Raw genomic sequence first — 16,681 nt, 5'->3', positions numbered from 1 at the left:
TAATAAACTCCCCTATCTGTCATCCTGCTTCAATAACTATCAACATAACGGCAAACTTATTTCATCTGTATCCACCCCCTCGCCACCATTTTATTTGGAAGCAAATCCTAGGTTTCATTTTATAATGAAGTCTTCAATATCTCACCAGGATTTGCTTTTTGTCATTTAAAAATTCTATTAAAATTAAAACCTGAATGGATCACTTTAATTAAAACCTTCTGCAGCAGATCTAAGTTCTATTAAGCAAATGAGCCTGGCGATTTGGAAGCCCGAAGGGCATTTTGTCTCTCTTCTTTCTTAGGTCACCAGTCCCACCTCCTGCTCCAAGGGTGATTTAATTTCTGGACCAATCTAATGCAAATTATGTCCTTTTATTTCTTAAAAGACTGGAAATTCATTTATATGTATGTGTACCCATAGTCACAGAAATAGCACTAAGTAAAAAAGTTATGTGCCAAAATAGTTTTCTTGTGATGGTGCAACTCAGGAAATTTCCAGTTTATTCTCACCTTTTAGTTATAATTATTATAAATGTTTCCATTTCTAAAATTAATGAATAAAATGATTATATTCATTGTATTATTCTTATACTAATTTTATAATTATTTAAATTTTTTATGTTTCTAAAGTAATGATTTTTATGATTAAGAAAATGAATAAAAATGTCCACCACGAAAAACATGAATTCCAAAGAAGTTTTTATGGATAACAACACATTGTGTTTCTTAGACAGATTAAACCATTCAGGACAAATGTAAAATGGGAATATTTTAATTAATCAAAAAAATGTGGACACCCTGAAATGATTCAATAGGTGGTCCTCTAGCGTGCCTGTGGATTGATCAAAACCTGGCTCTCGGCTAGGCATGGTGGCTCACACCTGTAATCCTAGCATTCTGGGAGGCCGAGGCGGGCCGATTGCTCGAGGTCAGGAGTTCGAAACCAGCCTGAGCGAGATCCCATCTCTACTAAAAATAGAAATAAATTAATTGACCAACTACAAATATATATACAAAAAAATTAGCTGGGCATGGTGGCATATGCCTGTAGTCCCAGCTACTCGGGAGGCTGAGGCAGTAGGATCGCTTGAGCCCAGGAGTTTGAGGTTGCTGTGAGCTAGGCTGACGCCACGGCACTCACTCTAGCCTGGGCAACAAAGTGAGACTCTGTCTCAAAAAAAAAAAAAAAAAAAAAAAAAAAACAACAAAAAAAAACAAACCTGGCTCTGCATGTTATCTGAATCAAAAACTACAACCATGGTTTGACCAAGGCTTTTAGGGCTGCTTTGGAAAGTAAGAAACATGTAGAAAAGTAAAGTTTAGGAATCAAACCATTGGAAATTTGTGGTGTTTTGGATGGTTCTTAGGAAAAAAAGGGTAGGATATTTGAAACCAGAGCTCTTCTGCAAAACTCCGGACATACTAAGGGTCACTACTCTTGTTGGGGCCATTCTTGCAGGTGACTTCATGGAGCAGCAAGGCCACACCTAGACAGACAGCCATACTCCTGTGCTTCTAAACAGCACCCCCTGCCCCACCCCAGATCATCAGCTCAGCTCAAGTGTCCTTCCAGGCTTTGATGTAAGAGTGGTGTCTCTTGATGTGACAAAGGGAGATTAAGCCTAATAAGTTGTATTGTTCCAATTTATTTTGCCTTAAAAAAAAAGTTTATGAGGGCTAGATGTGGTAGCATGCACCACCTCCCTGGTGAGGTGGGAAGATCTCTTGAGCACAGGAGTTCAAGGGCAGCCTGGGCAACATAGCAAGACTTTGTCTCAAAACAAAACAAAACAAAACAAAAAAACCCCACTAGGCCGGGTGTGGTGGCTCACGCCTGTAATCCTAGCACTCTGGGAGGCCGAGGCGGGTGGATTGCTCGAGGTCAGGAGTTCGAAACCAGCCTGAGCAAGAGGGAAACCCCGTCTCTACTATAAATAGAAAGACATTAATTGGCCAACTAATATATATAGAAAAAATTAGCCAGGCATGGTGGCGCATACCTGTAGTCCCAGCTACTCAGGAGGCTGAGGCAGCAGGATTGCTTGAGCCCAGGAGTTTGAAGTTGCTGTGAGCTAGGCTGATGCCGCGGCACTCACTTTATCCTGGACAACAAAGCGAGACTCTGTTTAAAAAAACAAAAAAACACCAAAAACAAAGTTTATTAAATCATACTTAATTTTCCAGTTTTTCTGCAAAGAACATGTATTGTGTGATGTAAAAAAGAAAACACATCTATTGTGCTCTTGAACCCACTCTAGCTTCCCATCTGTTCCCAGAGAAGGCTCCCTCTAAAAAGCTGGGCATAAAAAAGGGAAAGAGAGAGAGGGAGAAAGAGAGTGGGGGGGAGAAGAGGAGGGGAGGGAGAGAATGAGTGTGTGATCGTGTGTGTATAGGGAAATTAGATCAATAGGTTTCAAAAAGTCCCTTCTCATTCACAAAGGGAAGGAGACATCCAAGCTGAGGACTGAGGTTACAGCTAGCAGAAAATCAGGACTCAGCCTCCCCAAGGAGCCTTAATAATAAGAGGTTGGAAACTAGACATGGGTAGTCTAGTTTCAGCATGGTTGCTGTCTCTCTAACAAGAGCGCAAGTAGGTGGCCAGAGCTGGTACAGCAGATTAATGGTGTAAGGTGACCAGCTGTCCCAGTCTGTCCAAGACTGAGGAGGTTCCCAGTTTGCAGGACATCCAATGCTAGACCCAGGAAAGTCCTGGGCAAGCTGGGACAAATTGGTTGCCCCAGGTGTTGGGTCTCAGGGTCCATCTACCTGGTTGGTTTGCCGACATGCAGTCTCCACCCGGGGATGTGTGGTAGCTGCTCCAGCTTCCATCACTGGGCCCATGGGCCAGCCAGCAGGAAAGGGAGAGGAGGACAGGAGAGCACATTCCTTTCTCTTTAAAAGTACAGTACAGAAGCTGCACAGCCAGCTTCTGCTCATGACATTCTAGTCAGAATCCAGTCACCTGACCATACCTAGCAAGAACCTGGGAGATGCTGTCAGGAGCTGGATAACCATATGCCCAGTTGAAACTTCTATTATTTTGGATTTAAAAGAAAATCAATATACAGGGACATCTAGCAAGTTGCCATAGTGCTGAACACATGACACTTCACCATGCCATACCTCGCAGCTCCCTTCTCAGTGGTTCTGTCACGGCTGCAGTCTGCTCTTGGTTCTTGGTGCCTCTTAGCCCAAGTGTCAGGTCCAGCCTCTTGGGTGGACCACTATCCTAGTTCTTTGGCTCCTTGCTTGGAAAAAAAATCATAAGCAGGACTGGTGCAATGGAGTGACCACAAGCAGGAAGCTTCACAAGAGTAGCTTTTTATTATAAAACGAAACAGATCTGTCTCTGCAAGTGGAGAGAGACAGACTGACTCACTAACCCAACTGACTGACTCTCTTTCTGGAAGTTCCTCAGTTGTTTCCTTTTATTGGGCTATTCTGGGGAAGGGCTTTTGGGAGGTGTGGGTTGTTACCAAATGATTAACAGGTATTCTCAAAATTCCACCTGCTATGCAAGCTCCTCTAAAAGCCTTACCTGGGGAGGATGAACCACAATGTAAATTTAAGCTAATGACATAATAATTAGCCTTAGGTTATTCTGGGTCACTTTCCAAATCCTATTATTCCTAGGCTTGGGAATTCCCAGGTTGATCAAGCATGCCCTCCTTCCCCAGGTGTAGCAGTTGCTCTGGATACGATTAAGGGTGGGGCAACACCAAAAATCGGAGTGCCTGCCTGGATCCTCCTTCCCAGGTGGAGCAATTGCTCCAGGAGACATCAAAGCAGGGCACCATTGTCCCTAAAAGAGCCAGAGATCCTAGCTATCTGCCTAACAGTTCATTTTGCATAAATTGTCACATTGGTACCATGTGACCCTCCACAGCCAAGGGACCAGGGCTGATCCTATGACTCCAGTGCAGTCAATTTACACTGTTGTCAGCCGCTAATGAGATGGCCTGATGCCGCAGCATTACCCGCTAGGCTGTGACCCTTTCCTAAAAGAATTGAAATGCGGATGCGTTAAGTTAGTCAGTTGCAGAAGCTGAAAGATATCCAGAGGGAAATTAGGCAGCAGACACTCTGAGCAAGCAGAGGCCATGAGGTAGAGAAGAGATATTCCGGTAAGAAAGTGGTTGGTAATTGCAGAGTGGTAAATGCAGAGACAGAGGAGCAGGAGGATCCACCTTCCCTTGAGAAGCAAAAGATAATCTTATTGGTAGGAGTGGGCAGGTTCCTAAATAATCTTGGAGTTCCATGAATGTATTCCCGTCTTTGGAGGCCTAGGAGTGTGGCTGCTCCAGGACTTCCTGCCCGAGTCAGCATGACCACTGGAAGGGCAGTAGAGGAGTATCCCTACCCCCAGAAAATCTAGAAAGTGTGAGTGCTTGAGCTGAGTCTTAAGGGGGAGGAGGTGTGTGTTGGGCAGATGTGGGAGGAGATACTTCCCAAGCAGGAATAGGGCATGGGGCGCTGAGACTGCAGCAGTTCAGTGGAACAGGAGAGAGGCGTGCATGTGGGGGAGTGAGGAGATGTAAGGCTTAGAGCAATCATCGTCAATGAATTCATATTCATTATATAACACCTTATTAAACAATTAAATCTACTTCATTCTCAAGTAGACAACATGATAAGTATTTTACATATATTATGTACGGCTTAGGGCTTTATATTACATATATTATGTACAGTTTAGGTCTGTGTTTCTCAAACTATTTGGTTTCAAGATACCTTTATGCTCTTATAAAACATTAAGAACCCCAAAGAGCTTCTGTTTGTGTGGGTTATAGCTATTAATTTTATCATTATTTTTTTTTTTAGAGATAAGGTCTCACTCTGTCTTCCAGGCTAGAGTGCAGTGGTGTGATCATAGCTCACTGCAACCTTGAACTCCTGGGCTCAAGCCATCCTCCTGCCTCAGCCTCCTATGTAGCTGGAACTATAGGCATGTGCCATCATGCCCAGCTAATTTCTTTTAATTTAATTTTTGGAGGGTTATATCTATTGATATTTATCATATTAGAAATTCAAACTCAGAAATTTTAAACTATTAATTCATTGAAAATATCAATACTAAACCTAGTATATGTTAACATAAAAACATACTTTTAAGGAAATATAGCTATAGTCTCCAAAACAAAACAAATAGAGGAAACCACAACCAGCCTGGAGGTTTGCTCCAGTTTAGAACTGGGGAGCCCCGGGCTCAGCACAGCAGAGTTGGAGTCCAGGCAATCACTTTACATTTTTGCAAACTTCTTTAAAGTGCAGTTTCAAAGAAGACAATGGGATTCTCATACTTACTGAAACGTCATCTTACTAATAATCTAACAGAGGAAAATAAACTGTCAAATAGCAAGTAAGAGAAATAAACTCACAGCATATAATTGCCCCTTTGAAGGAAAAACTCACAATTACCCTTTGTTTAGTAAAAAAAAACCTGTGGCCTAACTTGTTATTGAAGAGCCCTAAGTAGACAGTAGGGGTATGAACTCCCCAACCCCACTTCTACCCTCGCCTCACCTCCTGTCAGAAACAAATTTCAAGGACTCAGATAACCTGGCCTCACAGACAAAGGAGAAAATAAAGAGCACCTGCAACAACTTCACTGCTGCTTCTGTTATCAGTCTGCTGAAGCAGAGGGGAGAAAAAAAGCCATTTTCACCCTTTAAAACTCCAAGCAACTTTCCCTGAGCTGCCTGGCACCTTCCACCTTCCCTCTTGCTGTGGCCACTCCATCCCTTTTCTCTCTCTTTCTCTCTTTATTTCTTTCTCAGAAAATTAAATAAACGTTTTGCTACTTACTATTTCACTGCTGGTATGAGAAATCTTTCTCCAACCTGTGCCATGAGCTCCTCGTGAGGTCCCTACCCTTTCAGTTACTTCTGCATTAACCTGTTCCTGCTGCAATTTCACAGGCCATGTAGCTCCTGGAAAACTCCACTGTACACTGGTGAAAAAATAAAAAGTTAGATAGTGTCTTAACCACTTCGGTACAGTGCTCACCGGCTGCGAAACCTTGCCCACGGCCGGCACTCATAGTCCGCACAATGGCTTGTGCTGTGCATTGACGAAGAATCCGTTTTGCTCTTGTGCGATGAGGAAAACTTTAAAGCACTGAAAGCTTGTTTTACTTTCCAGGCAGCTTTACTTGTCATGTAAATCAGAATAGGTAACATATACATATATGTTTTCATTACGTTATTTTTAAATGTTCACAATTTTCGTAGTAACTGAATTATTCGCTGAACATACACACTGCAACTGCAGAAATAAAAGCTGCAACAGTGAAAGCTTTTGGCGGTCGACTAAAGTGGACGCTCGGCTGTGCGCCTTCATATCACGGCTGTCGGCTAAAGTCGCCGTGCGCGTCCATCTGTGGCTGTCCACTATAGTCGGCGCCCGTACCGAAGTGGTTAATATTTTTATGTAAGGAGTTTAGACCTTGCGGACCTCTTTCATGGGTCTTGGAGGTTCTCAGATCATGCTCTGAGAAGTTAGAGGCTCAGAGCGTCCCCATCCTGGCTTTATCAAGTGCAAGATGGTAGCTGTGAGCAAGTTACCTGAGCTGGGTCTCAGTTTCCTCCCGTGTAGAATGGGGTCAGCACCTAGCACAGAGCGAGAGCTCCACAGTGACAGCGGTCAGCGAGCCTCACAACCAGCCTGCAGGTTTACTCCGGTTCCGAGCTGCGGAGACCCAGGCTCAGCCCAGCAGAGCTCGGACTCCAGGGTGATCTTTCTGACTCCCACACCGAGCTCGTGACTGCTGTGTCACACATACCACGCCGAGGTGTCTGAGCAGAGGAGGATTATGAGCAGATTAATGATATAACCTGATTTTAGAAAAATCACTCTGGTGGCAGCACAGCGTATGGAGGGGAAGGAGCGGGGACTGCAGGAGGGGCTGCATTCCAAGCGTGTGGCCTGAGTCAGGGGCTCTGGGGCCAGGGGGAAGAGCTTCACAGGTAGGCGGGGTGAGGGAGAGGGAGGACGCCAAAATCACTCCCAGGTTCCGTGTGTGAGCCCATGGGCGGTGGTGACATTTACTGGGACAGAGAAGAAAGAAATGGATTGGAAATGGGGAAGATGATTTCATTCTTGGATGTGTGGAGTGTGAGATGCCCCAGGGGTTCCAAGCGGGGACTTCCAGAGGCAGTGGAATAAGGATGTGAGGTCAGGCAGGGAGAGGCCGCAGAAGGCATTTGTACGTGTTCTCTGTGAAGGACGGAAGCAATAATTCTGGGTGAGACTGGCCAAGGTTCTGGACTTTCCCAGCCTCTCATTGCTAACTTCCTAAGATCTGAAGAGTAGTTGACCTTTCCTTACCTGGGATAAATTTTAGGCATTTCTTTCTGGGGACCTTGACTTTCTTAGATGATGGCTTGAGAGAGAAGACTCCCCACGCTTGTCCACGGGCACCTATAGACCAAACCTTGGGGTAGAATAGGTGTCAGTAAACTGTAGTCTGTGGGTCAATCCTGCGTGCTGCCTGTTGTTTGTAAACACAGCCACACCCATCCATGCGCTTACTGTCTCTGGCTGCTTTGAGGCTACAGCAGCAGACTTGAGTGTAACAGAGACCATGTGGTCTGCAGAGCCTATCATATATACTATCTGGCTTTGAAAAATATTTTTGCAGATCCCTGGAGTAGAGTACTGTACCTTGAGGTGTAGTTTCACTATTTACTTAGTAAAGTACCTTTTAGCACAGTTCCTGGGACAGGAAATACTGAAGAAATATCACTTACATAATGGTCACATCCTTTTCTTTTAACATAAAGGTTTTTCAAGATCTATTTAGCCCATAGTCCGCTTGTTTTAAACATTTCACATACCCCAGTCTTGGACTACCACTTCCTGTCTTTCTAGTACTCTATCTCCAGCAATTCTTCAGCCTCACTGCTGTCTTTTGATTGTGGCTCTCGGTCCCTCCCTGTACATATGCAATGTCATTCTTCCAGATGGCCAATTTCCACTCTTAAGATTAAAAAGAAATTAGTCTTTAATTTAGGGAAGATTCTGCAATGTGTAAGTAAACTCCATGACAGCAAGGACTGTGTCTGGGTTCGTGAACAACAACCCATGTTTGTTGATTGACAAAAGAACATTTCTACGTATCCTTGAGATCATGAAGTGGCAGTATAGAGAGGGCTTTAAGGACAATCTGCCCATTTGCTGTTGGGGGCAGATGAGATTTGCGATGGGAAGTAACCTGCCCTAGGTCTCACCACTAACTAGAATTAAGTTCCCTAAATCCCCTCTCAGGGCTTTTTCTATGCATTGAGTTGCCTGTGTCCACCTCCAAGATCCTGGGAAACCTGAGAAACTAAGATTAAAGAACAAGTACTTAAACTTGGAAGGGAAAGGGGTGTTAGGATCACATTCTTTACATCTCATTCTATAGCACAAGGAGCTGGATTTGGAAACAAGGCGGACACACACTTGTATCCCCACACTGCTCTCAGTGGGCTGTAGAGTTTGGTCAAGTTGCTAAACTTCTGGTCTTCAGCGAACACTTCTGATCCATGGGGACTGCCTAAAAGAGGCTGTTGTGGGACTTCTGGAGAGGGGTTTGCAAAACTGCAACTCACACTACCACTCAGAAGTGAGAAAAATATCATTCTGTTATCTTGCCAATAACTGATCTGTTCTCACAAGCCCTTCTTGCATTGGTTAGCAAAAATAAAACCTAACTAATGGTCCAACTCTATTTAAAATTTAGTCTAAATGGGTATATAAGAGTTTCAGTTTGGGCTAATGAAAAGTTCTGGAGATGGAGGATAGTGGTGATGTTTGCACAACAATGTGAATGCATTTAATGCCACTGAACCGTATGCTTAAAAATGGTTAAAATGGTAACATGTGTGTATATTTCACCACAATACAAGAAGGTTTAGAAAACACCGTGTAGTTTAATCTGATCATCTAGATGGTCTGTTCCAGTAGTGCTCAGTCACTTTTGCAGAGATCTCTCTTAGATTCCTGGGGTTTGGGTCTCACTGCTTCTGCCTAAGACTGTTTGGATATGGTAGAAACCTTGGCGGTGTTGGCTTATGTGACCTGCGGCTGAGGGAAGAGTTGAGGTCCTCGGACACGGTTCCCTTGGTGTCCTCTGGCCCCCTTGGCCACCTGAGTGCTGACTCCCTCCACTCCCCACCCTTCGTCCGATGCCTCTGGGCTGAAGAAACACCAGCTGTTGTGACATGTCAGAAATTTCATTGTGACCAAGTTTGGGCAGCAGTGTTGTGGCTTCATTACCAAGGAGAGGAACCTTGAGTCATCCTGGCTGTGAGTCCATCTCTTCTCCTTCCAGTCACCAGCTTGGTCGAGCCCACATCCCCTTCTCACATCACTGCTTGGGAGTCCTCTATTATGAAGCCATCTCACCACACTGCGGTTGTTGACTCACCCACCAGCTTCCTACCAGGCTGGAAGCTTCTGCAGGTGGAGGACTGTGTATTCCCAGTGCCTAGGTCCACTCCCGGCTCAATGTTTTCAAAGACTGTGTCACAGCAGCTGCTGGGTGCTCCCAGTCTCAAGCCCTTTTTAGAATATCCATAAGATATTACAAGGGAAGGAGGAGATTATGGTCCTTACCTTTAAATTTCAAAGACAGCACAAAAGCAACATACAAAATTTCATGAAAAGAAACGTATACTTTTACCAACATACTATTTTCGAAATCCTAGAACAATCATGAAATTAGAAGGTGGTGTCCCAGCTCCGTGGTGATCAAATGTTGACCAACAAACTGTGTGGCACTGTGTGGGTTTGAACTACCTGGGGTATCGCCAGGACATCAGCCAAATCTGAGCATCACTGCTTATGTTGACGTATCTTCCCAGTCCGTTATCTGACCAAATTATGGCAGTTAATAAATAGGAGACCCTGCTCAGAGCTCCTTCAAACCATTATAACAATAATAATATCAAGGAGAACCGAAGAGTTTCTAAAAAGCAGTTCATCATAATTCATCCTTGGTAAAATACATGCAAGTCAAAGTCATTTACCAAATTCTGTCCTCTCGAAGGCTCTTCTACCTATTTACTTACTGAAAATTCCTCTGAATGCTCAGACTTGATCTATTCTGTGAATAAGAGGCCCACGTGCTTGTTTTTCTGTTTGCACTGGCTCTTCCCCTGCCCCGGCCTCTGTGCCTATTTGGGTTCGGCTATGAAGGCTCACTGCTAGGACAGTGGCAGCTGGAGGAGACAAAGGTTGGGATAGTTCTTCCTTACTCTGGATTGTTCTGGCAAGGACTGCATGTCTCTCTCCAACTACAGCTCCTGATGGCTGTCCCCTCCTCAGATACTCCAGCTACTGCGGGGTAGTAATGACCTCCCCCTGCTGGTAATCATTTGCAGGCTGTAGCCTGCTCATAACCCTGCAAGTCCTGGTTTCATTTAAGTCTCTCGAACCATCTGCATGGGATTCTATTTCCTGCAGAAGCCCCAAATAATAGTCCATAATAAGAAATCCTTTACTATGTCAACTAGTAGGGGGCAGTGATATCCTGATTTACTAATCGCTGGCAGACATTAACCATGTTAATGTTGATATTTCATTAGTATGACTAGAAAATAAAGGACTAAATTTCTAGACTAATGGCTTGGAACTTGGACCTCCAAATTGTATTGCCTTTTCAAAGCTGACTCCTTAAGATGCTTTAATACCAATATGTTAAAATAATGACCAACATGTTAAAATAGTCTGAGGCTGCCTTTTAAGATTTCCTTTAGTGTCTGTAACACATTATTTTGAATAATGCTGGAAAATTGGCACTAATCTTGTTATTATGTTTATATACAAATTTCACTAATTGTCCTCAAAATGTCTTCTACAGCTATTCTTTTCTTTTAAGCCAGGATCCAATCAAGGTTCATGAATTGTTTCTGGATGTCTCTTTAAGTTCGTTTAGGGATGCAGAGATGACTTTATGTAAGTAACTCTGCAATCTAGTGCATTGTATAACACCATAAATACATCAACAGAATCAAATGGAACTTTAGAGAATGCTAAGGGTGTTCCTGGCATTGCAAAGGACTCAACCTATGTGTGGGAGAGGAGCTGGTCATTCGTAAGGGCCAATAAACTGATGTGAATAGAAAAAGCACTTGCCTTTTCATGTTAGGACACACAGAAAATAATGACATTTCCTTAGCACGCTGGGCTAGACAGAAGGGCTCCTGTCTGGGGCTCCTGCTGCCTCAGGCCCCCATTCTAAGGGCTGGGGCAGGAGTCCTCAAACTTTTTAAACAGCTTGAGGCCAGTTCACTGTCCCTCAGACTGTTGGAGGGCCGGACTATAGTTTAAAAAAACTATGAATAAATTCCTATGCGCACTGCACATATCATATTTTGAAGTAAAAAAATAAACGGGCAAAAACACCCACATGTGGCCCGCGTGCCGTAGTTTGAGGACGCCTGGGCTGGGGGATCTGCATTTGCGGCATGCCTCAGAGATTTCGGGGGTGAAGTTGTGGCAAGTCTACACTTTCCAAGATTCTCTGTGTTCCAGAGTATTCCAGGGTAGTTCTGTCCCCTTTCGGCAGCCACATATACCCGTCAATCTGGAAAAACAAAGACAATGGTGGCCTTTTTCCATGTTGTTTATTCACTTTCAACTAGCTACATGAGGGGGATAAACACATTAATAGGAGCTTTTTGGGGAGACATTGGGTATAGAGGGAAGGGTAGGATTTAAACAGAAAATAATTTTGCAAACAGTTAAGTGAAAGATTCGTAAATATCCATTTAAAAAAAACAACAACAGTATCCTCTGAGGTAACAGAGGAAGATAAAATCGCAAATAAAATAGTCACTTGTGATCACTGCATTCCCCAAGACCAAAGTCTCTGAAAATGGTTTGCATTTGAGACTGTCATGATTTGCAGATATTTATGTGACGCAGACTTCCAACACAGAAAAAGAACGACTAACACTGAGTCACAGATTAATACAAGGCAGAGGAAAATTGAGCACATGAAAATAGCTATCATCTGGTAGCAAAAATAGATTTATGCTGATGTTGATATCAAAATTAAAGACATTCAAATAAACTATGCCAATACATTGGAACTACTATTCCTAAGATCATACGAACAATTTCTCGTTGCTTCTGCTCGTAACGAAAAGGTCTGAGGAGGAGAGTCTATGATCGCCGGAGGCATAACGTAACTCGTAGTGTAATGTCGTAGGCACCTACCTCAAGGTTCAACAGCCAAATAAAAACTTTATTATTTTTCTTTTAGGCTAGACATCTTTAGCAGTAGAACAAGATCCCTCATCATAAATCCGGAAAATACAGAGGAAGGACAGTGCTTGAAGCCTAAGCAAATAATGTATTGGATGTAATCGAAAGTAGAATTGGAGAAAATAGCAGCTCCAATGAAGTAAACATTAACAAATAAAGTCAGTTTGTGTATTTTCCCCCCAGAGTTCCACTGGAAGCACAGGAAGACCGTGGCGATGCTCGGGCATCCTGGTGCTTGTCGCCTGCAAGTGAACCCTCATCTCTTTAGTCAGGACCAGAACCAGCCTGGCCTGGGGAGGGGAATTACACGGAGAGGCTTTTATTATTACCTTTGACTCAGGGAAATCACAGCCCTGGGGTGCTTTGGGGCCTGGCAAGGGCACTGATCAGCTTGCCTGCTACACTGGACACTCTTGGCTCCTTCCTGAATGCACTTCCTGCAGTTTGGGGGAGTCAATAGTGGCAACAGGAACATCTGAAGCGCAGGGTGGTTGCCTGCACAAAGTCCTTTTTTCTAAGAATTTCTGTGTAATTCACCAGAAATTTAGGATAGAATATTAGGAAGTAAGATAGAAGTCAAACTATGTATCTCAAATAGTACAGTGATTGGCATTATTGAATAGGGAGATTTAAAGTCTAGAAAATTAAATTCTACTTCAATTCTTCCCAAAGAATGCCGTGTTCCTGTTTTCTCCATCTCAAAAACATAAAGTGTCGCAGAGGTAACAATTTGGTGGAAAGATGCTTTTGAGAAAACGGACAGAAGGAAAAAAGAAGCCATTTCCTCCTCAAGATAGTTTTAAGCTTATGATAACAGGATGCATCACCAAGCTGTTTAAAGTTCAGAAAAGTCCTTTGTCTATGCCAGTACTGACTAGCAGACTTCCAAATTTGCATATAGTTCTGTATCATATTTTAATTCATCTCCAACCCCATCTCAAATGAGATGACAATGGAGGTGATATTTGGTCCAGTTTTTCTTTTGATTCCAAATTAAAGCATAAGACCAATTGAAATAACCACATTGGGACAATTAAGGAATTTCCAAATACTGCATGACAATGCTATATCCGAATAGGCTATAGGTTTTTGTTGCTGTTTTTTTTTTTCCTTTTTGGGCCAGCCTGTGGAACAGGCCAATTTTACAGCCAGTATTACTAAAATTTTACATTTACCCTCACATTGTGAAAACTAGATTTGTTTTCCCCTTGAGTACCCTTAAATCTACAGCCTGCTTCCTCATGTCTGTGAACAGAATTCGGATAAATGCTTAAAAAGAAAAGAACAAAGCACATACCAAAGAATTTGTGCCATTCAACTGCTTAGAAATGGAAATGACATTCACATTGTGTTCATCTTGGCATCTCCATAAAATGGAATAAATGAATCCCATATTTAATGAGTTGTTTTAAAATGCCAGTCACTTGCAGATTCCAAGAGGCTACAGATCCACTTTAAGTAACTCTCCATTTTGAAAATGCAATACTGTCCAACTAGCTATTTGGTGTGATGCTGAAAAATTGTGCATTCTTTTCCCTTTAATTTACTCTGCATTTGTTACATTCTATATGCTCTGGATTTCTTTAAATATCAAAAAATGTTTTCAGGAGAAATCTTTTTACCATATCATTAAAACATGAGCTTCCATAAAATTGTTATGGACATTAGAATAAAAGGCTTAACAATTAGGCTTTGGTTTTAACGTAATCTGGGCAGAAGCTGGAATTGCTCTGATAACACAATTCAACTACTGCACAAATTATATTAATTTGAAATAAGACATTTAAAAAGACAAAGTTTCCTCTTTTAGAAGTTATAATATATATTATTCAAGACTGCTCCAAAACTCACAAAAGAGCGACATGAGTAACAAGAAATTGTAGGAAAGGGCTAAGACATTTAAAGCTTTATCAGAACACAACACAAAGGAAGAACATCAATTTTCTACGTTTGTCTATAAGGCAGATGGTCGAACTTTTTATACAAGATCTAAAATACAGTGCTTATTTGGAGGTAGAAAATACTAAAACAGCATTTAAGAAAAACATGTTGAGTTATTCAAAACAATCGGTTATTTTGCTAAAGTTTTAGAAAGTCAAATTGCTGTGTGGAATGAACTGTATGTTTTACGCTAAACTGGGACGTTCCATACTCAACAGAGACGGTCAAACAGGAGGGGTCAAAAAGCTAGGGGTGGAATGGGAAGCAGGAAATAACTTCTTAATTTGTCAAGGATTCAGCTCTCCCTAAGGAGAAATTTCCCACTACCTCTCTGGGATGCCATTACGATATTTCATTAATGGGGAATTCTCTAATTAATGACAAATTCTCTGAGCCACAGGGTATGATTTTGTATATAAGGCAATAGAAACTACAGGAAAGAATTAGCTCAAATGCCTCTTCTTCAAGAAGGTGCCGGATCCATCATACATAAAAACGTATCCCACTAATCTTATACCCTCCCCCTAATCACTAAAATGCAAATGAAAATATTCTTCAGACTCCAGCACCAGCAGAATTGTTCTGAATGAGCAACTCAAGAGCTGTCTGAGGCAAAAAGATATTTCAGCTACCAAATTAAACTCTGGTAGCTTACGCGTGGGCGAGTAACCCTGGGTATTCTTATTTCTTAATGCACCTGGGAGAGGTTGACTTTTTTCCTCCAACATAATTTATAAGGCATAAATTTAATTTGAATTTTCCCTAACCTTTGGAAAATTAGTGTTAAAGCTTCTTTTTTTTTTTTAACCCACACATTAACATTCAATCTTTCATTTTTATTAAATAGTTCATATATAAAAAGAAATATCAAGGTGTTCTACATTCATATAAACAATCAGGATAACATTTGAAATCGTAAAGAAACCCACTGAAGAAAATATGTACTTAAATACAACGCTAAGCTAAGCACAAGTGATCATTCTAGATAATATCTTTTAAATATATAGACACAGGTTTGTGCTGCTCCAGGAAGCAAGCACGGGAGAAGTACACCAACATTTCTTTCTTCTTCTTTACTTTTTCACCACAAGACAGGATGGTCCAGTTTGGAAAAGCCAAGGTCCTTTCTAAGTTCTAAATAGGTGCCGTTGCTCACCCAAGAGTCATCGTTGGATTTCCTGTGAAAGATGAGACAATTTCTTGCAGATTCTTAAAAATAGTATCACATTCTCTCTCTTTCCCTCCTCTCCTCCCTCCTTCCCCACCATCATTCCCACATGCATACAACATCCCTGAGAGTCCAGTATTGATTGGAACGAAGAACTGGAAGCCTGGAAACTGTTTTGATACTTCTGACTTTAACTTCTCAATCTTAGAGGCTGAGAACAGTGGTGCTTCTGAGAGAAGGGCGGGGAAGGGGGGAGGGGAGTCTGTCATTTATAAAACATGGCTAGGATGACAGTCACCGGAACCAAAGACATAAAAGCCACACATCAACCAGGTTGTTCTTAGGAGCTGATAAGTTAACATTTTAAAAAAGGGAATTGGCAGTTGTAACAGTCTAAAGAGAATACTCTTGATTTACTATTTTTTGAATTGATAATATATGACATAGATCAAAATTCAAAGGCACAAAAGGGTACATAGCTAAAAGTTTTCTTCTTACCCGTCTCCTAGCCCTCTGCTTCTTCTCAGAGGCAGTGATGGTATCAGCTTCATCTTTTCAGAAAAATTCCATCCCCGTGTGTACATGACACACACGCTACCCTCTCCCATTCTGACACAATGTTGTACTAGACACAGCGATAGACGATAGACGTATCGACTTTTTGAGATAACAGTATATATTGGAGATCATTTCCCATTAGCACAGTAAGGCAGGAGTCCACAAGCTACAGCCCAAGGGTCAAATCCAGCCTTCTGCCTACCTTTGAAATGCTGTTTTATTGGAACACAGCCATGCCCATTTATTTAAATATTGTTCATGGTTGCTTTCACACCGAACAGCTGGGTTGAGTAATTGCTACTGAGACCTTATGGCCTGCAAACCCCACAATATTTATCATTTGCTCCTTACAGGAAAAGTTTGGTGACTCTAGCAATAAGGGATTCTTTATTTCCCTTTTTAACAGTTGTATGACATCCCATTGTATGAATGAACCGTAATTTATCTAACAGGTACCCTACAGATGGGCACTTAGGTTATTTTCAAACTCTGGCTATTATAAACAAGCATGTGCTATTGTCTATGTGTGTCAGTACAGTTACATTAAAAATTCCTGTAATTAGCACGGCTGAGTCAAAGAATATGTACATTTGTAATTTTGACTGATACTGCAGTGTTTTTGGAGGCAAAAGTGGATGGTGCCTGTTTTCCCAACTCTCAGGAAAGCAGATTTTTATCACAATTGTTTCCCTATTCCAATAAAGGGATGTGTTTGAAATGAGCCAACCTGTGTATCAGATAGCTCACTATTTTGAAAGAAAGA

At 42.0% G+C, this 16,681-nt stretch overlaps 1 protein-coding gene across 4 annotated transcripts in view; it reads right to left on the bottom strand.

The window, feature by feature from the left end:
* Positions 1 to 11,589: 11,589 nt before the first annotated feature.
* The window catches only part of OSBPL3 (oxysterol binding protein like 3), a 176,128-nt gene continuing 171,036 nt past the window's right edge, over positions 11,590 to 16,681 (bottom strand). For all 4 annotated transcript variants that reach the window (XM_076006360.1, XM_076006362.1, XM_076006361.1 and 1 more), the window contains one exon: positions 11,590 to 15,370. In XM_076006360.1, the coding sequence (XP_075862475.1) occupies positions 15,274 to 15,370 (97 nt within the window). In that variant the 3' untranslated portion in view covers positions 11,590 to 15,273. The remainder of the gene's footprint in view (positions 15,371 to 16,681) is intronic.

This window comes from Microcebus murinus, chromosome 9 (genome assembly GCF_040939455.1).
Source record: "Microcebus murinus isolate Inina chromosome 9, M.murinus_Inina_mat1.0, whole genome shotgun sequence".
Lineage (NCBI taxonomy): Eukaryota > Metazoa > Chordata > Mammalia > Primates > Cheirogaleidae > Microcebus > Microcebus murinus.
The sequence above is the reverse complement of the archived record's forward strand: the minus strand, read 5'-3'. Positions and strand labels throughout refer to the sequence as shown.